At 49.0% G+C, this 25,029-nt stretch overlaps 1 protein-coding gene across 1 annotated transcript in view; it reads left to right on the forward strand.

Annotated features, from left to right (window-relative positions):
• The first annotated feature begins 318 nt into the window (after positions 1 to 318).
• dhrs1 (dehydrogenase/reductase (SDR family) member 1) overlaps positions 319 to 25,029 on the forward strand; it is a 43,638-nt gene continuing 18,927 nt past the window's right edge. The window contains exons 1-3 of the mRNA XM_085985115.1: positions 319 to 388; positions 21,787 to 21,939; positions 23,172 to 23,315. Of these exons, the coding sequence (XP_085841241.1) occupies positions 21,910 to 21,939; positions 23,172 to 23,315 (174 nt within the window). The 5' untranslated portion in view covers positions 319 to 388; positions 21,787 to 21,909. The remainder of the gene's footprint in view (positions 389 to 21,786; positions 21,940 to 23,171; positions 23,316 to 25,029) is intronic.

A 25,029-nucleotide genomic window follows, 5' to 3' on the forward strand; every position in this document is an offset into this window, starting at 1 on the left:
CTGCCTCACCTGCTGAGTATTTGCAGCATTTTCTGTTTTTATTTCAGATTTTCAGCATCTGCAGGCATCCTTGGTCCTCCAGTGTCCCAGAGTGCACCGCCCGAGCCACCCAACCTTAGTCCGCCCAGCGTTGCCTGTTGGAGATTCTGATTGGCTGATCTGTTGGAGATTCTGATTGGCTGGCCTGTTGGAGATTCTGATTGGCTGGCCCGCTCTACTTCAGGCCTGTCTTCCAACGGCTCCGACTGATGTTATTTTGAGTGGATGGCCGCCATTTTGCCGGGGAGAGCTGCGCTGATTGACAGGTAACCGAGCCCGGGAGAGCGAGGCCGGACAGGCGGCCGCTCGGAGGCTGGGCCCCAACGGCGAGTTCAATGCGGCGGAGTCAGTGAGCGAGGGACGGGATCAGTGAGCGGTGGGCGGGGGTCAGTGAGCGAGGGGTCAGAGAGCGGGGGGTCAGTGAGTGAGGGGTCAGTGAGTGAGCGAGGGGCGGGGTCAATGAGCGAGGGGTCAGTGAGCGAGGGGCGGGGTCAGAGAGCGAGGGGTCAGAGAGCGAGGGGCGTGGTCAGTGAGCGAGGGGTCTGCGAGCGGGGGGGGCGGGGTCTGCGAGCGGGGGCTGATATGCGCGGTGGGCGGGGCCAGGGAGCGGTGGGCGGGGCCAGGGAGCGGGGGCGGGGCATGTGACCGAGAGGGCGGGGCATGTGACCGAGGGGCTGTGAGCGAGGGCGGAGTCTGTGACCGAGATGGCGGGTCCTGGGTCCGAGGGGTGGGGCCTGTGACCGAGAGGGTGGAGCCACATTGCTTAATGGGGTGGGGTCACCCTGATAAATGGGGAGCAATGTTTCCCTGTTGAAGCAGCAAAATTACTGATTGAAACAACACCATGTCAAAAGAAACCCACTCTGTTTCACCACAAACAACTTCCACTATCCCAGTCTCTGCATGAATTTTTTTTATTTGTTCACGGGATGATGGGTGTCACTGGCAAAGCCGGCATTTATTGCCCATCCCTCGTTGCCCCTTGAGAAGGTGGTGGTGAGCCGCCTTCTTGAACCGCTGCAGTCCGTGTGGTGAAGGTACTCCCACAGTGCTGGTAGGGAGGGAGTTCCAGGATTTTGACCCAGTGACGATGAAGGATCAGCGATATATTTCCAAGTCTGGATGGTGTGTGACTCGGAGGGGAACTTTGAGGTGGTGGTGTTCCCATGCGCCTGCTGCCCTTGTACTTCTAGGTGGAAGAGGTCGCGGGTTTGGGAGGTGCTGCTGAAGAAGCCTTGGCGAGTTGCTGCAGTGCATCTTGTAGATGGTACACACTGCAAGCCACGGTGCGCCGGTGGTGGAGGGAGTGAATGTTTAAGGTGGTAGATGGGGTGCCAATCAAGCGGGCTGCTTTGTCCTAGATGGTGTCGAGCTTCTTGAGTGTTGTTGGAGCTGCTCTCATCCAGGCAAGTGGAGAGTATTCCATCACACTCCTGACTTGTGCCTTGTAGATGGTGGAAAGGCTTTGGGGAGTCAGGAGGTGAGACACTCGCCGCAGAATATCCAGCCTCTGACCTGCTCTTGTTGCCACAGTATTTATGTGGCTGGTCCAGTTAAGTTTCTGGTCAATGGTGACCCTCAGGATGTTGATGGTGGGGGATTCGGTGATGGTAATGACGTTGAATGTCAAGGGGCGGTGGTTAGACTCTCGCTCGTTGGAGATAGTCATTGCCTGGCACTACTGTGGTGCGAATGTTACCTGCCACTTATAAGCCCAAGCCTGAACGTCGTCCAGGTCTTGTTGCATGCGGGCATGGACTGCTTCATTATCTGAGGAGTCGTGAATGACGCAGAACACTGTGCAGTCATCAGCGAACAGCCCCACTTCTGACCTTATGTTGGAGGAAAGGTCACTGATGAAGCAGCTGAAGATGGTTGGGCCTAGGACACTGCCCTGAGGAACTCCTGCAGCGATGTCCTGGGACTGTGATGATTGACCTTCAACCGCCACAACCATCTTCCTTTGTGCTAGGTATGACTCCAGCCAGTGGAGCGTTTTCCTCCTGATTCCCATTGACTTCAGTTTTACTAGGGCTCCTTGATGCCACACTTGGTCAAATGCTGCCTTGATGTCAAGAGCAGTCACTCTCACTTCATCTCTGGAATTCAGCTCCTTTGTCCATGTTTGGACCAAGGCTGTAATGAGGTCGGGAGCCGAGTGGTCCTGGCGGAACCCAAACTGGGCATCAGTGAGCAGGTTATTGGTGAGTAATCGCCGCTTGATAGCACTGTCGATGATACCTTCCATCACTTTGCTGATGATTGAGAGTAGAATGATGGGGCGGTAATTGGCTGGATTGGATTTGTCCTGCTTTTTGTGGACAGGACATACCTGGGCAGTTTTCCACATTGTCGGATAGATGCCAGTGTTGTAGTTGTACTGGAACAGCTTGGCTAGCGGCGCGGCTAGTTCTGGAGCACAAGTCTTCAGCACGATGGCCAGGATGTTGTTGGCGCCCATAGCTTTTGCTGTATCCAGTGCGCTCAGCTGTTTCTTGTGTTGTGGAGTATTTTACAAGGTTTTAGATCGATAGTCAAGTTGTTTTATTGCACCAGCGGGGAAACAGTCTGCTCTGTCTTAGCCAGACTTTTCCAAATTGTTACAGAAAACACTACATTTTTATACATTACAATAAGCATGGCCACCTCATGTTAAATTCATTCCTGCCACCTGATTGGATCTTAGCCTGCATGGACCTTCACGGATTGGTTATGAATCTTAATTATAAACATGTGTAAGCTGCCTCCTCAATCAATCACTCAAACTGCTGAATGCTGATTAAAAGATACCTTGGGATGTAACCTAGGCAACAAAGTTCTTACGGGCAGTTGAAACTCCAGACACTCTGTCTCCACTTAACTGCCTTTTAGTCTTCAAAGGTCAGTATAGATGTGGCCTTTCATGTTAGCCCATCTTTTTACACTATTCAGTGAAATTGCCAGGGGTATTGGGGCCCCTACCGGATCTTCATAATTGACCAACTCGTCCTTTAGACTCTCTGCCACATTTAGTTTTATCTCCTCCCTTGAATGTACATACACCAATCTGGCGTGTCCAATTGTCACAGAGATCTTTGGCGTAAAGCAGAAGCTGGGCATTGTGATTGCACACACAAGGTTACTATATTGGTACTCAGTCTCTGTGGTGGCTATACAATACTCCCCTTCACCTCTATATCCCGAGCGGGTGTGATGGTGATCAACATGTGATAATTCCAACACACACCCCTCTGTCTTATTATAGCCGCACTCATCCTTAGGGCCTTCTCCTACCGGATGTGGGCATATTGTAAGCGTGCCTTTCCCATGGCATCCGTTTAGGGAGACTCCTCTCATAGTACCATTCTTCCTGATGGCATAGGTGTCAATTGGATAGTATTGGTGGTATGACTCACCCCTCACTGTGCCTATGTTTGTTACCTGGTACTGTGGGTATGGAGTCATGTCCAGTCCCACCACTGGTATCAGGAGTACCATGCCTATCATTGCTGTCACTTCTGCTTTACATTTTTGTATCACCGGATATACTCTGGTCATCCCTTTGAGGGTACAAGCACTCAGAGGGCCTGGGTTCTGGCTAAGGCCATAGAGCTGTGTGCTGTTAATCCAGTCTGGTACCTCGCCTCACTGTATCTGTGCCAGATTGTGTTTTAACTGTCCGGTGATCCATTGGCCATAGGCATGACACACGCCTCACCCTACCCCATCTTTTGCCTGTTCCTCATCTCTATGGTTTAGTTTGTTGATAATGCTAGCATGGTCCTCTATAACCTTGATTCCCTCGAGTAATTTCCTTATCGTGTGTCCTCCTAACTCTGATCTTTGTCGCACCAAACCAGTTTCCTTCTCTAAAATCTGTTATACTACCCTTTGTAGTTGTTCCACACCACTTTGGACTCCTTGTATATCTAGGGCATTAATGAATGATGTCCCTGTGTTTATTCCCGTGAGTATATCGGTTCCTAAGCTCCTCTCTTTGGTGGAATGCAGCATGTCCCCTAAAATTAGTAGCCCCTATCGCATCACATTCTTTATCATATATGCATACAATTCTCTAGTTTTAGTAGACCTTTCACAATATCCTGGCCATTGTAACATGGTTAAGTTCATTAGCACCGGTACAATTTCGTGTCTCTCGTTACCATACAATTGTTCTCCCTCGGTAAATAATACGAGTCCATTCATGGGTCCAGGTTTCATATCTGGACATTGTAGCATCCTCGGTTCGCTTGTCTCTTCTTTCTGTGTATTGGGAGCCGTGGATGAGACTCCGAATGTGATTGTTCCATTAAAACATGGTGCTTCCTCATCATGTTCTTGTCGTGTAATGTGGGATGTCCCTTCGCTTATTTCGTGTCCCAGCAGTAATCCCACCTTCATGGTGAAGTTTCCCTGTAAATTAAGCAGAAGCCTGGTCGTCACCAGAGGTTAGTTTATCTCCGGTGTTTATTCCATTGTTCCTGTGGGATTTAAGATCGGGTGGGTTATTGCTTTATCGTTTTAATTGGGTCCAATTTTTCCATCTACCCTTTCCCCTCATATCTATACATGCGCACGTATTGCTGGTCATGATAACCTCAAATGGTCCAGTCCATCTAGGTGAGAATCCCGATCTCTCTGGCAATATTTTAACAAATACCTGCTCGCCCCCCTTGGGTAGGGGCTCCGAGGCCCCCTGCTTCTGTGTATTTTTATCTCTGATGTCTTGTTGTTCTTTAACTTCTTGTTTGAGTTCCTTCAATTGATTATCCAATGTTTGTACGTATTTCTTAATGGCCTTGCTTAAGGCTGTTTTCAGGGTTCTGTTCATTCGCTCTACCATGCCTGAGCTTTGCGGATGATAGGGGATATGGAACTTCTGTCTTACTCCTAGTAGCTTACAAGCTTCTTTCATTACCTTGCCTGTAAAGTGGGTACCTTGATCTGAATCTATTTGCAACAGGACCCCCCATCTCGGTAGCACGTTGTATGCAAATATTCGGGCCACAGTCTGAGCACTACCGTCTCTGGTGGGGAATGCTTCCACCCATCTTGTAAACTGATCTATGATCACGAGGCAGTATTTCTTCCCTCTGCTGTTATTCTACCTACTGCTATTGGTGTCGGCATCTCTGTGTCCGCTGCTGCTCTTGCTGCCCGATCAGCTAGCATATTTCCTTTTTGTTGGTTGCTTACTATCTTACGGTGTGCCTTTATTTTAATCACTGCTACCTCCTCATGCTGTATTTGTCCTCCTCCGGAGGTTACATATCCTCTCCTATTCCACGCTATCATATAATCATGCACTACCCCAAACGCCTATCTACTATCTGTGTATATATTTACTCGTTTTCCTTTTACCAATTTCAATGCTTCCGTGAGAGCCACTAGTTCTACTACCTGCGCTGAGGTTCCTCCTTCAAGCCCTCCCTTTGTGACTGATGGGCCTTCAATAACCACAAAACTAGAAGTTATAGACTTAAACAAGTTGGCTTTTAATCACTAAGATCAGAGCTAACATCTCAACACGCCGACTGGTTCACAGGAATGAGTCATACAGATCCTGGGATCTTTATGTAAGAGAAGTCAGGGGCGGAGCCAAGAGCCAAGACCTGGAACCTCCCAAGTTAGTCGGGAAAGAGGAAGTGAAACTATACACAGTGGGGGAGGGTAATATACATGAATGCAAAACGAATACAGGATCAAGACAAACAGATTTCATTACATTCACCCCTTCTATAGATTTAGTCCATCGGGGTGATGTTTCTTAAAAGTTGGTATAAGTGAGTCTGTCAGGAGGTTTTGCAGTTCTCCGTGATCGGCGCAAAGCCGGTTGGGGTGCCTCTAGGGGAGTGGATTCTGGTTCCTCCGCTGTCCGGGCCTCCGCAGTGTCTTCCAGGTTATCTGCAGTGCCCTCCAGGTTAAAGTTGGGTATTGATACCTCTGGGCGTCCTGTCTCTTGGTAGTGTAGGTCTTCATCGGGTAGTCTCCCATCGTTCTCTCTGCTCCCCGAGGGAGCGAGGTCTTTTATGGAAACAGTGTCCTCTCGCCCGTCAGAGTATTCGATGTAGGCGTACTGAGGGTTTGCATGGAGGAGCTGTACCTTTTCCACAAGGGGGTCCGTTTTATGGCCTCTCATGTGCTTCCGCAATAGTACTGTCCCCGGAGACGTCAGCCACGCGGGTAGAGATATGCCCGAGGTGGATTTCCGGGGGAAAACGAACATCTTTTCGTGAGGGGTAGCGTTAGTGGCAGTACATAAGAGACCTTATGGAGTGGAGCACGTCTGGGAGGACTTCCTGCCAGCGGGAGGTCGGAAGGCCTTTTGACTTTAAGGCTAACGTGACAGCCTTCCAAACAGTAGCATTCTCCCTTTCCACTTGGCCATTACCCCGGGGGTTGTAGCTAGTGGTTCTGCTAGTGGCTATCCCCTTCGAGAGCAAGAACTGGCGCAGCTCGTCACTCATGAATGACGTCCCCCTATTGCTGTGTATGTAGTTCGGCATGCCAAACATGCAGAATAGATTACAGAGACACTTGATGACCGTGGCACTGGTCATGTCTGGGCAGGGAATGGCGAAGGGGAAGCGGGAATACTCATCAATGATATTGAGGAAGTATACGTCACGGTCGGCAGAGGGAAGGGGTCCCTTGAAGTCCAGACTTAGGCGCTCGAATGGCCGTGTGGCTTTGATAAGGTGTGCACGGTCAGGCCTGTAGAAACGAGGCTTGCATTCCGCACAGATGCGGCAGGCTCTGGTCATTGCCCTGACCTCCTCGATGGAGTGGGGCAGATTGCGGGACTTTATAAAATGGTATAGTCGGGTGACCCCTGGGTGACACAGGTCGTTGTGGAGACCCTGTAATTTGTCCGTATGAATGCTGGCACACATTCCCCGCGATAGGGCGTCTGGGGGTTCATTAAGGGCTCCCGGCCTGTACATAATATCATAGTCGAACGTGGATAGTTCGATCCTCCACCTGAGTATTTTGTCATTCTTGATTTTCCCCCTTTGTTATTAAACATGAAAGCCGCTGGTCGGTGAGCAGGGTGAAACGTTTGCCGGCTAGGTAGTGTCTCCAGTGCCGCACTGCCTCCACTATAGCCTGTGCCTCCTTCTCGGCAGAAGAGTGCCTGATTCCAGGTCCCTGAAGGGTTCGGGAGAAGAAGGCCACAGGTCTCCCAGCCTGATTGAGGGTCGCAGCTAAGGCAAAGTCTGACGCATCGCTTTCGACTTGAAAGGGAATGCATTCATCCACTGCACACACTGCAGCCCTTTCAATGTCCTGTTTAATACTGGTGAAAGCCTCCCGAGCTTCAGCTGATAGTGGGAAGGACGTCGATTTAATGAGGGGTCGGGCCTTATCAGAGTAATTGGGCACCCATTGGGCATAATACGAAAAAAATCCCAGGCACCTTTTTAAAGCTTTGGGATTGAGTGGCAGGGGCAGTTCCTTTAGGGGGCATAATCGGTCAGGGTCCGGTCCAATTACCCCATCTTCCACCACACAGCCGAGGATACAGAGACGGGTTGTGTTGAAGACACATTTGTCTTCGTTGTAGGTTAGATTCAGCTTTAGGGCAGTTTTTAAAAATCTCGCAAGATTTAGATCGTGGTCTTGCTAGTTGTGCCCGCAGATAGTGACATTGTCCAGATAGGGGTAGGTAGCTTGTAGTTTATTCTCGTCAACCATGCGGTCCATCTCACGTTGGAAGACCGAGACCCCATTTGTTACTCCGAAGGGCACTCTGAGAAAATGGTAGAGGCGCCCGTTCGCCTCGAAGGCGGTGTATGGGCGGTCCTCCGTTCTAATGGGGAGCTGGTGATACGTGGATTTGAGGTCGATAGTCGAGAAGACTCGGTATTGCGCAATCTGGTTGACCATTTCTGATATGCGGGGTAAAGGGTAGGCGTCCAGCTGGGTATAAATATTAACAGTCTGGCTGTAGTCAATTACCATCCGTTTCTTTTCGCTATTTTTAACTATGACTACTTGGGCACGCCACGGGCTGGTACTGCATTCAATAATGCCTTCCTGCAAGAGTCTGTCCACTTCCGCCTTGATAAAGTGTCTGTCTTCCAGACTGTACCATCTACTTTTGGTCGCTATGGGCCTACAGTTCGGAGCGAGATTAGCGAATAAAGAGGGCGGGCTGATTTTTAGGGTTGATCGGCCACAGACTGTGAGTGGCCGCTGGGACCCGCCATATGCTAGCGTGACACTTTCGTGGTGGCACTGGAAGTCCAGGCCCAAGATTACATTAACACAGAGTTCTGGCATCACAAGGAGTTTAAAATCCTTGTAGTCCGTGCCTTTTACAGTCAGTGTTACCACACAGTAGCCCAAAATGTCCGAAATGTGGGGCTTAGCAGCCATAGCAATTCTGCTCCATGTAGGGGTTACCGTTAATGAGTGCCGCCGTACCAGGCTAGTGTGGATAAAACTCTCGGTACTCCCACAGTCAATTAAACATTTCGTTAAATTCCCGCTTACCTGTATGTCCATCATGGATTTTGTCAACGGGTGTTGTTAAGTCTGTGAATTATTTAGTTAATTAAGACACAGACTAATGAGTAACAATAAAACAGGTCTTTACTGGTTGGAGGTAGGGACTATACTGAATACAAGATTACTGCACAGTGCTTATATACCGGTGTGTTCACCCCCGGTATTACGTCTACAGCAGCCTGAGAAAGTAGTACATCTCTTAAGGTGGAACAGGCTTAAGCTCTCAAGGTGGAACAGGTTACATACACAACACTCCTCCCTTCTTAGCTTTATAGTCATCCCCCCCATTTAACATAACGTAATAACATATATAACTTCATGTTTAACGTAACATATCACAGATTCAGTCTCTGCGGAAAACAGTTCACAGATTCAATCTCTGTGGTGTAGTCGGTTCACGTTACTCATTCAATAGTCCTTTCATGGATTTAACAGCTTGAACTTCCGAACTGATTTGGCTCCGTTCGGAGGGACCACGTGTGTGATCTGCTAGAGGTGATAATGGTTCAGATGGGTCATCTTCTGTTTTTACTTTTCCTTTTCTGCTTCTTGGAGACTCTCTGGGCTCCATTGTCAGCTGCCACAGCTGGCAGCTGCATGCGCAGTTCCTCCTTCTCTTCCTCCTGTTTCCGTCGTAGAGCCAGCTTCTCCCGATGTTCCGTAGACTTTTGGTGCTCCTCCATGATTTCTGCACTTTGGGAGTCGAAGTTACAAGCTGGGCAGGACAGGACATCGTAATATTCGGTGTCGTCCACCAGGTCATGGTAATATTCGGTGTCGTCCTGAGCTAGACCAGTGAGAGGGTCGTCTATTTCCTCCATACTCAGCTGGACGTTAGCCAGCTCTTGTTCCAAATCCAGACATCTTTCCTGAAGAGACTTCTTCATGTGTACCTCTGCATCCAGCTTTTTCTGGGCTTTCAGCAAGTCGTTTACTAGTGACCTCATTTGTGATTTTAATACTTCAACTTCCTTTGGAGATTGATTGATCGGACTATGCAATCCCTCTACCGGAGCAGCTGTTTCAGCGGTCTGTTGTTCTACATTGACGTGAGTCAGCGTACTTTTGGCATCCAATGGCTGCTCTGTTGCAGTCGTTTCAGTCTGTGTCGTCACATCAGCCATCTCAATGACTTTTGAGAGCTCCGAACCCTTTTCCTTTGAAGATCGCAGCTCGTGTTCAAGTTTTTCCCATTTCAGAGTCTTGTCCCTCAGCATATGAAGGAGTTGGCTGACCGTTAACTCTTCTGACACCAGATTATGGCACGCACCTTCAGAACCTGAATCAGCTTTGATTCGTTCGGCCTCCTCGCGCAGATGGTTGGTGTGCTCCTACTCCATTTTCTCCCACTCTGTAACAAAGAACTTTTTTATTTCATTCATCTCTTGCTCAAAACGGCGAATCATTTGTTCTAATTGCTGTTGTAGTTTGAAATGGAGTTGAGTTCGAGCCCAGTGTCCCTCAAAAATGTGCATATCAGTAGACTTGACAGACTCAGAATTCTCTGTTAAACTATGTTGTTGTTGCTCAGTGGAATTCTGTGCTGAAACTTTGTCTTTTGCACATGGGTTGGTCTTACCATCATCAGTTCTAGAGTCTGGGCTGATTATCTGCACCGAGTTCTCACTCTTTATGGCTTTTAGCGAATGCCAGTCCATATTTATGTTTCTAAACCACTCCCGGCCTAGTAGTGGTGGACCTCCCTCCGGTAGCACATATAAGTCCATTATTTGACTTCCTTCGCCCTTGTTGGCCACTGCAACCTTTATTGTCCCGATGGGGTACACTCTCTGCCCCGTGTAGGTTGTCAATATAATCTCCGTATCCTGTAGAGGAATATGTTGGAATAACCTTCTGTAATCTTTCTTATTCATGACCGACAATGCCGATCCAGTGTCCAATTCCATTTTTACTTGGACTCCTTCTATCTGAAGAGTAACCCAAATTGTCTGGAGGTCTGCACCCTTACCAACGTTGAGTACCCTTAAGCTAGCCAGTTCAATACTGCTTAAGCCAGCCAGTTCGTTACTGCTAGCGTCTGAATCGGACTCCTGTTCGGCCACCTTGTGTACCTTTGCGTATTTCCCTTGCGGTGACTTCTTGTTGCTGGTCTTCTTCCCTGACCTGCATACTCTAGCTATATGTCCAAGCCTACCACATGTTCTGCATTCTTGGTTTTTAAACCAACACTGGTTCTGATCATGCGTTGTCTTTCCACAACGATAACATTTAACAGAACTCACACCCAATTTGTGTGCACTGAGCTCCGGTGACCGTAGCTGCATTACTGCCGTGCCTCTCGCTGCGGCTTCGTGTGCTGCTGCCATAGTGACCGCCTTCTCAAGCGTCAGCTCATTCTCCTCGAGCAGTCGCTTTTGTGTATCCTGTTTAAATAAACCACACACAAATTTGTCTCGTAGTGCATCTGTCAGTCCCGTTCCAAACTGGCAATATTTCGCTAATTTACGCAATTCCAGCAAATATTCAGCATTGCTTTCATGCTGTAGCTGCCTTCTGTCGTAAAATTTAAATCGTTCCGCTAGCATCAGCGGCGTGGGGTTTAGATGATCTTTCAGGACAGTAACAATCTCATCGAACGTCTTATCCGCCGGTTCATCTGGTGATAACAGGTGTTTCAATTGCCCGTATGTCTTCACACCCATTAAATTTAATAATGTTAGAGCTTTATCTTGGTCACGAATTTTATTGGCCTTACAATAATTTTTTACTCTTTCAACATATATGGCCCAATCTTCGAGGTCACTATCAAAGTTGCTAATATTCCCGTGTTTAGGCATTGTAGTACTTTATCAGATTTGCAATTTCTCAGATTTTTTTTTTTTACTGCTATCCAAGATGGCGGCTTCCCGCTCTTGCCGTCGTCCTCCGCCCACAATGGCGGTTTTCCCGCGCTTGGCAGTCTTCACCCGTCCCCCCCGACGCCGTCTCCCTTCAGCCCCCGAGTGCAGCCCTTATCTTCGCCGCGATCGCCCGAGTGCGGCCCTTATCAGCGGATGCGATCGCTGGATCGCGAAGTGGCTCCCGACCGAAGCGGCTCTCGGCCCTTATCTGGAGATGCGATCGCTCTCGCGGCTCTCGGCCCTTATCAGGAGATGCGATCGCTCTGTTGAAACGCCTCCCGCTCGAAGCGGCTCTCGCGCCCTATTCCTCCGGCTCCCCCAGCCCCGTTCGTGCGGCCAACGCGGTCGACTGCCTGTCGCGTCGCTGCCCGGCTCAGACAACGGCTTACCCACCACCAAGCTGGAGAAGAAGCTGACGGTCGCCGATGGAGGCTCCGAGGTCAGGATGTCTTCCAGTGGGGTGGAGAGGGTGGAAACCTCTCTGCAACGTCCTGGCTGTGGACGAAGCTGCCATGGAGTGACTGCCGCAGGGTCCGAATCAGACTCGTCGCCAGTGTTAAGTCTGTGAATTATTTAGTTAATTAAGACACAGACTAATGAGTAACAATAAAACAGGTCTTTACTGGTTGGAGGTAGGGACTATACTGAATACAAGATTACTGCACAGTGCTTATATACCGGTGTGTTCACCCCCGGTATTACGTCTACAGCAGCCTGAGAAAGTAGTACATCTCTTAAGGTGGAACAGGCTTAAGCTCTCAAGGTGGAACAGGTTACATACACAACAGGTGTGGCCTGGATTGATGCACCGTGATCGAAGCCCTGGGCGGCCGTTGAGTCGGGAAAAGATGGCGGATCCCGGATGGATCGACTCCTAAAACCAGAGCGTCTGGACTTGGATCCACATTCTGCTGAAGCATCAAATGAGGATTTAAATAGGGAAGTGTTCCCCAGTGCATGAAGCTGAGGTATAGTGATGGATTGGTCACCACACGGAGTATACTATAGGCCAGCCCCGTCACCCCTCCCACCCCACCCCAAACAACGGAAGGGACAGTTGCAGACAAGATAGCGAGGCGTGCTTTAACAATAGTTGCATTTATTGCGAGGGAATGGTAGCATAGTGGTAATGACACTGGGCTAGTAACTAATAATCCAAAGACGTGAGTTCAAATCCCACCACGGCAGCTGGGGAATTTAAATTCAGTTAATTAAATAAATCTGGAATAAAAAGCCAGTATCAGTAATGGTGACCATGAAACTATCGGATTGTCGTAAAAACCCATCTGGTTCACTAATGTCCTTTAGGGAAGGAAATCTGCTGCCCTTACCCGGTCTGGCCGATATGTGACTCCAGACCCACAGCAATGTGGGTGACTCTTAACTGCCCTCTGAAATGGCCTAGCAAGCCACTCAGTTGTAACAAACCGCTGCGAAACAAAATAATAAGAATGAAACTGGACGGACCACCCGGCATCGACCTCGGCACCGGCTACGGACACGGCAACAGCACACCCAGCCCAGTCAACCCTGCAAAGTCCCGCTCATCAACATCTGGGGACTTGTGCCAACATTGGGAGAGCTGTCCCACAGACCAGTCAAACAACAGCCTGACATAGTCATACTCACAGAATCATACCTTTCAGCCAATGTCCCAAACTCCTCCATCACCATCCCTGGGTATGTCCTGTCCCACCGGCAGGACAGGCTCACCAGAGGTGGCAGCACAGTGGTATACAGTCATGAAGGAGTGGCCCTGGGAGTCCTCAACATTGACTCCAGACCCCATGAAGTCTCACGGCTTCAGGTCAAGCATGGACAAGGAAACCTCCTGCTGATTACCACCTACCGCCCTCCCTCAGCTGATGAATCAGTACTCCTCCATGTTGAACACCACTTGGAAGAAGCACCGAGGGTAGCAAGGGCACAGAATGTACTTTGGGTGGGGGACTTCAATGTCCATCACCAAGAGTGGCTCGGTAACACCACTACTGACTGAGCTGGCCGAGTCCCGAAGGACATAACTGCCAGTCTGGGCCTGCGACAGGTGGTGAGAGAACCAACATGAGGGAAAAACCTACTTGACCTCGTCCTCCCCAAACTACCTGTCGCAGATGCATCTGTCCATGACAGCATTGGTAGCAGTGACCACCACACAGTCATTGTGGAGACAAAGTCCTGTCTTCGCACTGAGGACACCCTCCATTGTGTTGTGTGGCACTACCACTGTGCTAAATAGGATAGCTTCAGAACAGATCTAGCAGCTCAAAACTGGGCATCCATGAGGCGCTGTGGGCCATCAGCAGCAGCAGAATTGTATTCCGCCACAATCTGTAACTTCATGGCCCAGTATATCCCTCACTCTATCCCCATCCTCAATGATGGTGGAGCCCAGCACGTGAGTGCAAAAGACAAGGCTGAAGCATTTGCAACCATCTTCAGCCAGAAGTGCCGAGTGGATGATCCATATCGGCCTACTCCCGAGGTCCCTACCATCACAGAAGGCAGTCTTCAGCCAATTCGATTCACTCCACGTGATATCAAGTGCAGTGGGGAAAGAGTTAAACTGACATCGCTGGCAGTTTCACTGAATAGTGTAAAAAGACAGGGGCTAACATGAAAGGCCACATCCATACTGACCTTTGAAGACTAAAAGGCAGTTAAGTGGAGACAGAGTGTCTGGAGTTTCAACTGCCCGTAAGAACTTTGTTGCCTAGGTTGCATCCCAAGGTATCTTTTAATCAGCATTCAGCAGTTTGAGTGCTTGATTGAGGAGGCAGCTTATACATGTTTATATTAAGATTCATAACCAATCCATGAAGGTGCATGCAGGCTAAGATCCAATCAGGTGGCAGGAATGAATTGTGCATAAGATGGCCATGTGTATTGTAATGTATAAAAATGTAGTGTTTGCTGTAACAATTTGGAAAAGTCTGGCTAAGACAAAGCAGACTGTCTCCTCACCGGTGCAATAAAGACAACTTGACTGTCGATCTAAAACTTTGTCGAGTGTTGGTTTAAAATACTCCACAACAATTGGCGTCACGAACAGGATCCACACGGACGGGAGGCACGGGCGAGTGAAGCTGAGCCAAAAACATGAGTACTTTTAAATACCACGTACAGTTAGGGCAAGGCAACACCGTCTCATGTCCACCGCCCCCTTTGGAATCAAAGAACTAAAAGGTTTGAATCGATAAGTCAAGCGTTCTTGGGGTTAGGGTGAAACGCGCGGAAGTATAGGCGCGGTATGAGTTGCAAGTGCGTTAACTTTGGAGTAAAAGTCTAAAGCATACCTCTGACAACTCCAGTTGAAAGTAGTGCTAAGCATACCTCTGACAACAAATGGTTGCAAGTACTGTCTCACTCTGCGAGAGTAAAGCAAGAGAGGTACCTCTGACAACTGCGGTTGCAAGTAACGTCTCTGCAAGAGTAAAGTAAGGGACGTACTGCTGACAACAATTAACCATGGGAAGTGAAAAACTCGAGTGGGGACCGGTGGGGTCTCTGACAAAAATAAAACATTAATTGACAAAATGGTTAAAACGATTGGCAACTGAATGACCCACTGGTAAAACAAAGAGAATGGTGGGTTAAGGAAATAGAATTAAAGGAAGAAAAGGCCATCATATTAGTGGCTCGCGCATATTATGAGTTGAGTAGACGTACTCGAATTTGGACCAAAAACGGGAGTCAAAATTGTACCCAAGTACCAGTAACTTAAGAAAGGGAATAAGGAAAAAATTTAAGTTTTATCGACACAGATGCTATCAGCTTCTGTCCAAAACAAGTAAAATCCAGGATTTGCTGAGTGAAAGGAATCTTAAAAGAAATGCTGGAATCTCAGTTTGTGTGAAAGTGTGTGTTAAAAGTGTGGAAGTTTTCTGTCTTTCAAAGACATTTTCTTTCAAAGAAAATGTCTGTGTGTTTGTTTTAGCTCCACCCACTCTTTTGTACAGAGAGCTAAAAGCTGTTTAACCCTTTGAAGACTTGTCTTGAATGATGGACAAGCGTGTGTTGTTTTAAATTTGTTAATTGTTTTACAAAAGATAAGCTTCAGCCTTGAAGTCACAGTTGCCAATGTGTCTGGAAGAAAATGAATTTGAATGTTTACAAGGCATGGGTGATTGTTTCTTTGTTAAAGTGGCTATGGTTTCTTTCTTTTCCAAGTGATACTGGTTAGTTAAAAAAAAATTGATCTGGATTGAATTGGAGTTATTGAGGTTAATTAACCTATTAAAACCAGACTTTTATTGTGGCCATGGTGAAATTCTGGTTGGTGTAAATTTGTGTGGACCTGCTAAACACAGGCAAAATGAAGGCTGTATCAGACAGAAGGAGTATTGATACCCAAGGACAGATCAGTCTAGATTATAAGGGAACAGAGTCAATTTCAATTCAATTCAATTTGCTTTATTGGCATGACAAGTTACATCTTATGTTGCCAAAGCATCGAAAAACATTCATGTTTGTTCACAAAAATACAGATCTATCCATAGTGTATAAACAGATATATCCCTGAGTGTATAAATATACTTTCATATAATTTGTATATATTCTCTTCTTATATTTAGTGGTTGTCCCTCTGTTTATGGCAAGCTGTAACATAGTGTGCCGCTAGTGTTACACAATTTCTCTCTTCCCCTAGTAGGTATGGGAGTTTTTGGCCGTCATTCAAATTTCTGAATTCCGGGCATATTTTTGTGAATTTTGGGTAGAAATTCTCCCTTATGCCCTGATATTTTCTACAAGCTGTGAGGAAGTGCATCTCTGTCTCCAGCACTCCCTGACTGCAGTGAGAGCATATCCTGTCCTCTCTTGGTAGCCGGGTCTGCCTGTGTCTACCTTTTTCGATCGCCAGGTTATGTTCACTAAGTCTGTACATTGTCAAAGTTTTTCTCAGTTTGCTATCCTTTACCATGGTCAGGTAATCAGCCATGTTGTCAACCCCGCAGAGGGAATGCTATCCGAGCGTGAGGCACACGAGTGTCAGTTAGTATTTGAAGAAGAGGTCAGAGGAACCATATCAGAATCGCCCCTTGAAAATCCTGAAAACACTTTTTATGTAGACGGATCTCGCCGATATATAAATGGGGAGCCACACACAGTTGGGCAGTAGTATCCGAGAACGGAGAAAGTCGCTGTAATGAAATCTGTTTGTCTTGATCCTGTATTCACAGAATCACAGAAACCCCACAGTGCAGATAGAGGCCATTTCGGCCCATCGAGCCTGCACCGACACATATCCCACCCAATCCCCGTAACCCCACGTATTTAATCCCCCTAACACTAAGGGTCAATTTATCATAGCCAATCAACCTAACCCGCACATCTTTGGACTGTGGGAGGAAACCGGAGCACCCGGAGGAAACCCACGCAAACACGGGGAGAATGTGCAAACTCCACACAGACAGTCACCCGAGGCCGGATTCGAACCCGGGTCCCTGGCGCTGTGAGGCAACAGTGCTAACCACTATGCCACTGTGCATGTTTCTATGAGGTACAGTGTGGTCACTGTTGTAATGTAGAAACGCAGCAGCCAATTTATGCACAGCAAGCTCCCACAAACAGCAATGTGATCATGACCGGATCATCTGTTTCTTTTAGTGATGCTGGTTGAGGGATAAATATTGGCCACAGGACACCGAGAACTCCCCCCCCACCCCCACCCCCCCCCCCTCTATCTCTAGACTTGACTATTCCAACGCGCTCCTGGCCGGCCTCCCACATTCCACCCTACGTAAACTTGAGGTCATCCAAAACTCGGCTGCCTGTGTCCTAACTTGCACCAAGCCCCGTTCGCCCATCACCCCTATGCTTGCTGACCTACATTGGCTCCCGGTTAAGCAACGCCTCGATTTCAAAATTCTCATCCTTGTTTTCAAATCCCTCCATGGCCTCGCCCCTCCCTATCTCTGTAATCTCCTTCAGCCCCACAACCCCCCCCCCCCCTGAAATATCTGCGCTCCTCTAATTCTGCCCTCTTGAGCATTCCTGATTATAATTGCTCAGCCTTTGGTGGCCATGCCTTCTGTTGCCTGGGCCCTAAGCTCTGGAATTCCCTGCCTAAAGCTCTCCGCCTCTCCCCTTTAAGACCCTCCTTTAAAACCCACCTCTTTGACCAAGTTGTTTTTGTCACCCTCCTTTATGCACTTCCCCCCCCCCCCCCACACCCTCCCAGCTCTGTGCTGATCCCAGCAGGGGTGGGGGGGGGGGGCTACAATTTGCCACAGTGCCCACAGGGTTAGGGAGGAAGATAATAAATCAGCCAGGGCCCCTTGTCCAGTGACTCCTGCTAGTGAGAGAGTGTGTGCGTGTCTGTAAGCATGCAAAGTTCATTCGGATAAATCTTTTGTTTGCCCTTCAGAAACTCACACTGGAGTGAGCCAGGGAGGGTTCTTTGAAAATCTTAATGGGTAAATTAATGGGTACAGAGCCTCACACGGAGCAGGAAGAGCCAAGGTTCCATCCCACCCCGAGTTAGCTGATACCAGTACGATAGCAAAATACTGCGGATGCTGGAAATCCGAAATAACAACAATAAACGCTGGAAAAACTCAGCAGGCCCAGGCAGCATCCGTGGAGAGAGAAACAGAGTAAACATTTCAGGTCTGGGACCCTTTGACAGGACTGAGGAAAAAGCAGGAAATGAAACAGATTAAGAAGCAAGTTTGGGGGCTGGGCAATGTCCTCACCTTTCACCCCACCAGCCTCCACATTCAACGGATCATCCTCCGCCATTTCCGCCACCTCCAACGTGATCCCACCGCCAAACGTATCTTCCCCTCCCCTCCCCTTTCAGCATTCCGTAGGGACCACTCCCTCCATGACACCCTTGTCCACTCCACAATCACCCCCAGCACCCCTTCCCCTTCGCCCGGCACCTTCCCGTGCAAGTGCAGGAGATGCAACACATGCCCTTATACCTCCCCCCCCCCCCCCCACTTCCCACTGTCCAGGGCCCCAAACACTCCTTCCAGGTGAAACAGCGATTTACTTGTACTTCTTGCAATCTAGTATACTGTATTCGCTGCTCACGATGTGGTCTCCTCTACATTGGGGAGACCAAATGCAGATTGGGCGACCGTTTTGCGGAACACCTCCGTTCAGTCCGTAAGGGGGACCCCGAGCTTCCGGTGGCCTGTCACTTTAATTCACCGCTTCACTCCCACTCCGTCCTCGACCTCTTGCACTGTTCCAATGAAGCTCAACGTAAGCTCGAGGAACAGCACCTCATCTTCCGATTAGGCACTTTACAGCCTTCCGGACTCAATATCGAGTTCAACAATTTCAGACTGTAACCTCAGCCCCTATAATATTTATATATTTTTTATCCACACTTTTGGTTTGTGCCTTTTGCTTTTCTCTCTCCCACACGGCAGCTGTCTTTCACTCTGCCAGCGCATTTCACACTCCATCTAGAGCCATCCTTTGTCTCTTTACCTGTCCCTTTACCATCTCGTCTCACCTTGAATATCTCTTAATGTCTCTTCACCTCTCCCAGACCTTCCCTTTTGTTCTTTCATCCCCTCCCCCATTTCCCAGCCCCCAAACTTGCTTTTTCATCCGCTTCATTTCCTGCTTTTTTCCAGTTCTGACGAAAGGTCTTCGACCTGAAACGTTAACTCTGTTTCTCTCTCCACGGATGTTGCCTGGCCTGCTGAGTTTTTCCAGCGTTTTCTATTGTTATAGCTGATACCAGTGGTGGGGTAGGCCTCTGGACCGCCTCGGTTCGCAAGAGCAAAGATCATTCTGGGTTCTGATTGCTACCCACTGACTCCTGCTGGGAGGAGAGTGTGTGAGGGAGGGGTCTCTTGGTGTGAGTGCGCTGCTCGAACCTTCAGCTGCCCAGGCCATAGGCTCTGGAATTCCCTGCCTAAACCTCACCGCCTCTCTCCCCTCCCTTAAGACGCTGCTTAAAATCTACCTCTTTGACCAAGCTTTTGGTCGCCTGCCCTGATAACTCCTTATGTGGCTCGGTGTGAAATTTTGCCTGATTTACGCTCCTGTGAAGCGCGTTGAGCCATTTCACTACATTAAAAGCGCTGTATAACTGTAGCTGGCAGAAGCTCCAACTGCATGCGGGCAGGAGAGAGCTGCGCTCACCCGGGTGAGCGGGCGGGGAGGGCAAACACTGCACCAAAAAGTCAGGTCCACGTTGCTCAACTCAAGAACCTATCAGGCACAAACTGAAGGAGAGAGAGATACTGAGAGACGGACAGAGAGAGAGAGAGAGAGACGCCATCGCTGGACATTGATTGTTGTAGGTGAACTGTCTCATTACAGTGGGGAAATGTAACCTAGGGCATCAGTGGGTGAATTCCCCTTACCCCCTGGTCTGGTATGAAGCTAAACTCAGACAGAGGTGGGGCAGTCGGGTTCTTTGAATGCCTTCGTGCGTAATTCCACCACCGGTGTGGCCCTGAGCCCCACACAGAGCAGGAAGAGTCCAGGTTCCATCCACCCAGGTCTGTGCTGAGTTAGCTGGTCCCAGCCTGGGGTGGGGCTACAATTGGATTGCAGCGTCCCCTGCATTAAGAAGGGGTTTTCTGCTGATCCGCTTACGTGTGGTGTGTGGTCTCTCGAGGCGGTTCAGAGACGGTTCACTCGGTTGATTCCGGGGATGAGGGGGGTTGACTTATGAGGAAAGGTTGAGTAGGCTGGGCCTCTACTCATTGGAATTCAGAAGAATGAGAGGCGATCTTATCGAAACATATAAGATTGTGAGGGGGCTTGATCGGGTGGATGCGGTGAGGATGTTTCCACTGATGGGTGAGACTAGAACTAGGGGGCATAATCTTAGAATAAGGGGCTGCCCTTTCAAAACTGAGATGAGGAGAAACTTCTTCACTGAGGGTAGTAAATCTATGGAATTTGCTACCCCAGAGAGCTGCGGAAGCTGCGACACTAAATAAATTTAAAACGGAGATAGACAGTTTCCTAGCAGATAAGGGAATTAGGGGTTACGGGGAGCGGGCAGGGAAGTGGACGTGAGTCTAGGTTCGGATCAGCCATGATCCTATTGAATGGCGGAGCAGGCCTGAGTGGCCGTATGGCCTACTCCTACTTCTTATGTTCTTGGCTTCTGCTGTGACTCCCCTGGGTGTCAAATTTCCGGCCAGTGTCTAGCCTCCCACATGAGGAATGGCTGTTTGGGCCAGTGCCCGTGGAATCTGCCGCCTAGCGAGGGGTTAGCACCTCGGAGGGGAGGGCGGGAGTGTTTTTTCTAACCTGTTGTGCTACGGGGTGGGGCGGGGCGGGGCAGGAGGGGGCTGATGGACTCTACCAAACTAGTGGAATTGTGGGGGGTGATGGACTGTACCAAACCGGTTCAATTGTGGGGGGTGGTGATGGCTACTCGGAGCTCCGGCACGGCAAGAGAGCCCCAGGTGGGCAGAGGAAAGCTTCAAGGACACCCTCAAAGACTCCTTGAAGGAGTGTAGCATCCCCACCGACACCTGGGAATCCCTGGCCCAAGACCGCACAAAGTGGAGGAGAAGCATCCGGGAAGGCGCCGAACACCCCGAGTCTCTTCGCCGGGAGCAAGCGGAAGGAGCGCACGTCAACCCAAGCACCCCAGCCACCCGCCCCTTCAACCACCATCTGCCCCACCTGTGACAGACTGTAGGTCCCACATTGGACTCATCAGTCACCTGAGAACTCATTGTTAGCGTGGAAGCAAGTCATCCTCGGTTCTGAGGGACTGCCTAAGAAGGAGGAAGAAGAAGTAGGAAGAGGGTTGGGGTATCCAGACCATACCAAACCTGTTGTGTTAGGGGGTGGGGCAGGGGGGTATGATGGACTGTACGAAACCAGTGGAACTGTGTGGTGGGGGAAATGATGGACTGTACCAAACTGGTGGAATTATGGGGTGGGGGGGATGATGGACTGTACCAAACCAGTTCAATTGGTGGGGGCAGATGGATGATGGACTGTACCAAACCAGTGAAATTGTGGGGGGGGGGGGGCGCGCCGCTGGTGGGATGATGGACTGTACCAAACCAGTGAAATTGTGGGGGATGATGGACTGTGCCAAACCAGTGGAATTGTGGCTGGGGTGGGGAATGATGGACTGTACCAAACTGGTGGAATAGTGTGGGGGGGGGGGGGGGGTGATGGACTGTACCAAGTTGTTGGAATTGTGGGGGTGGGAGGTAAAGGGATGATGGACTGTACCAAATCGTTTGAATTGAGGTGGGGAGGGGAACGATGATGGACTGTACCAAACCGGTTCAATTGTGGGGGGGAGGGGTGATGGACTGCACCAAGCTGGTGGAATTGTAGGGTGTGGGGAAATAGATGATGGACTATACTAAACCGGTTAAGTTGTGAGTAAGGGAGGAGTATGTAACAGGGCAGCTGTTGAGTGATGATCTGCATCACCTCACCCCTGCAGGAACATGGCCAGAGCGCTAGTTGGGCAAGTGTGCATCGTGACGGAGCATCCCGGGGCATCGGCAAAGGGATCGCGTTGCAGCTGGGAGAGGCTGGAGCCACCGTCTACATCACCGGACGCAACATGGACACGCTGCAGGTGGCGGCGAAGGAGGTGAGGTGCCGGGCAGGTCACGGAGGGAGCCGTGCTTGGGTAAAGGCGCAGAGTCGCGTGTCAACGGATTTGAAAGAATTCGCATTTATACACCACCTTTCACGATCTCATAACATCCCAAAACGCTTTACAGTCAATTAAGTATTTTTGAAGTGTAGTCATTTATTGTAATGTAGGAAATGCGGCAGCCAATTTGCACACAGCAAGCTCCCACAAACAGCAATTTTTTAGTGATATTGGTTGAGGGATATATATTGGCCCTAGGACACCAGGAAGGACTCCCCTGCTCTTCTTCCAATAGTGGGCGTGGGATCTTTTGCGTCCACCCGAGAGGGCAGACTGGTCCCTTGGTTTTAACGTCTTATCCAAAAGACGACGACTCCGGCAGTGCAGCACTCCCTCAGTACTGGCACCAGGAGTGTCGGCCCTGGATTATGGGTCTCTGGAGTGGGGACTCAAACCCCTGACCTTCCGACTAAGAGGTGAGACCGAGGGCGACTGAGCCACAGCTGACACACTGGGTTTGCCTGTGAAGCGCCTTGAGACGTTTACAATGTTAAAGGCGCTGTATAATGCAAGCTGTTGTTGCAATGACCGCAAATCCGCCAGACTCTGCGGCCACCTCTCCCTGTTCCACCGAGACCACCCTGACCTAATTCACCTGCGTGACCGTGGTCGGGGTTTGGCGTCAGTCATCGCTTTCGGCCTCTCGATATGCTTCGTACGCCTCCCGCCTCTGTGCCACGGGCCTTTCCTGAGCCCCTCAACATACAGTGGATTACTTTTGTGGTGTAGTGATGTGGGCAAGCGCGGTAGCCATTTTGAAGTGTAGAAAATGTCATGGCGACGAGGGCGGCAGCCATTTTGAAGTGTTGCGCTGGCAAACACGGAAACCATGTTGAAATGCGGTGACTTGTGTAGGAAACATGGCAGCCATTTTGTGCGCAGTAAGATTCCACGAGGAAAAAAAAATGAACAACCGGATTTACGCTGCTGTCAGTCGAGGGAGCAACGTTGGCCCCCAAGACACCATGCTCTTCTCCAGCAGCGCCAAAATCTTTAAAAACATGGGCCCCGAACGGGCAGACGGGATCCCTCAGGCCGGCAGCAGCAGAGACGACTTTGCCTTGAGGTGGTGGAGCCGGGTGGATGGCAAGGGCAGGCCCAGGCCTCCTAGGGCTCCCTTGTCAACAAAGGCCGTAATGCCTTACCTTCTGCCTTTTCCTTTGCAGGTGGAGGCGCGTGGAGGGCAGTGCGTGCCCGTAGTGTGCGACTCCTCCAAGGAGGAGCAGGTCAGCTCCCTGTTCGGCCGGGTGAAGCAGGAGCAGGGAGGCCGCTTGGACATCCTGGTCAACAATGCGTATGCGGGGGTCCAGGTAGGGGCAATAACCGCCTCCTCATCTAGGTCACCGCGCAGGAAGCCTGCTGCTGCTTCCACCCATGAAAACATTCCCCATCCCCATCAAAAACTCCCCCAGCAAAACATTCCCCTCATCAAAACATATATAACAGCTTCAAACCATGTTTGGATTTAACTAAAACTAAACTGGAACACTGGTATCTCATACTCATTCAAATCTCACCCACTTCATTGATGACAGTGCAAAAAATTCTCGAAGAAATCTTTTGAAGCAAGCCGTATTGCCGCACACTCATTTTACAATTCACACTAAATATCAATTCAGCAAATACTGCCAGTCCTCGGTAAAGCCGATATTGTTAGTGATTCTACCGATCAGCCAAATTAAAATATATTGTAAGGCTTAAAAAAAAGAGAGCACAGCTACAATTGCACCTGGAGTCTGACCCTAATTTATAGTCCGTAACGGACTAGGCTGATCTACTGCAGACACACCAACTGTGACCACTGGGGTAATTCATGGTGCATTTCAACCCATCAGAACATTTCCCATCAAAACATTGATCAAAACATTCCATCAACACATGCAGAACAAGACAGGCAGAATGGAAACGGTGGGAGAGTAGCCCTGATAGTAAAGGATGACATAAGGACAGTAGCGAAAAAGGATTTCGGATCGGAAGATCAGGAAGTAGAATCAGTATGGGTGGAGATAAGGAATGACAAGGGGCAGAAAACACTGGTAGGAGTGGTATATAGACCCCTAACAGTAGCTGTTCGGTTGGACAGAATATTAATCAAGAAATAGTAGGAGCTTGCAACAAAGGTAATGCAATAATCGTGGGAGACTTTAATCTTCATATAGACTGGACAAATCAAATTGGCAAAGGTAGTCTGGAGGACGAGTTCATGGAATGTATACGGGACAGTTTCCTAGAACAATACGTCATGGAACCAACCGGGGAACAGGCTATTTTAGATATTGTACTGGAAAAGTGATCCAACCGTGGCTAACTAAAGAAGTTAAGGATAGCATTAGATTGCTTATAATGTTGCAAAGAATAATAGTAAGCCTGAGGATTGGGAGAGTTTCAGAAACCAGCAAAGGTTGACCAAAAAATTGATTAAAAGGGAAAAAATAGAATATGAGCGAAAACTAGCAAGAAATATAAAAGTGATTGTAAGAGCTTCTACAAGTATGTATAAAGGAAAAGAGTAGCAAAAGTAAACGTTGGTCCCTTAGAGGCTGAGACAAGAGAAATTATTATGGGGAATAAGGAAATGGCAGAAACGTTAAACAAATATTTTGTATCTGCCTTCACAGTAGAAGACACAAAAAGCATACCAGAAATGGTGGGGAACCAAGGGTGAGGAACTTAACATAATTAATATAAGTAGAGAAAAAGTACTAGAGAAACTAATAGGACTAAAAGCTGACAAATCCCCTGGACCTGACGGCCTACATCCTAGGGTTCTAAAAGAGGTGGCTGAAGAAATAGTGGCTGCCTTGGATTTGATCTTCCAAAATTTCCTAGATTCTAGAATGGTCCCAGCAGATTGGAAGGTCACAAATGTAACACCACTATTCAAGAAAGGAGGGAGAGAAAAAACAGGGAAACTACAGGCCAGTTAGCCTGACATTAGTTGTTGGGAAAATGCTGGAATCCATTGTTAAGGAAGTGGTATCAGGGCACTTAGAAAATCATAACATGATTAGGCAGAGTCAACAT

The sequence above is a fragment of the Somniosus microcephalus genome, chromosome 4 (genome assembly GCF_052327205.1).
Source record: "Somniosus microcephalus isolate GS21.2 chromosome 4, FLI_Smic_1.0, whole genome shotgun sequence".
NCBI lineage: Eukaryota > Metazoa > Chordata > Chondrichthyes > Squaliformes > Somniosidae > Somniosus > Somniosus microcephalus.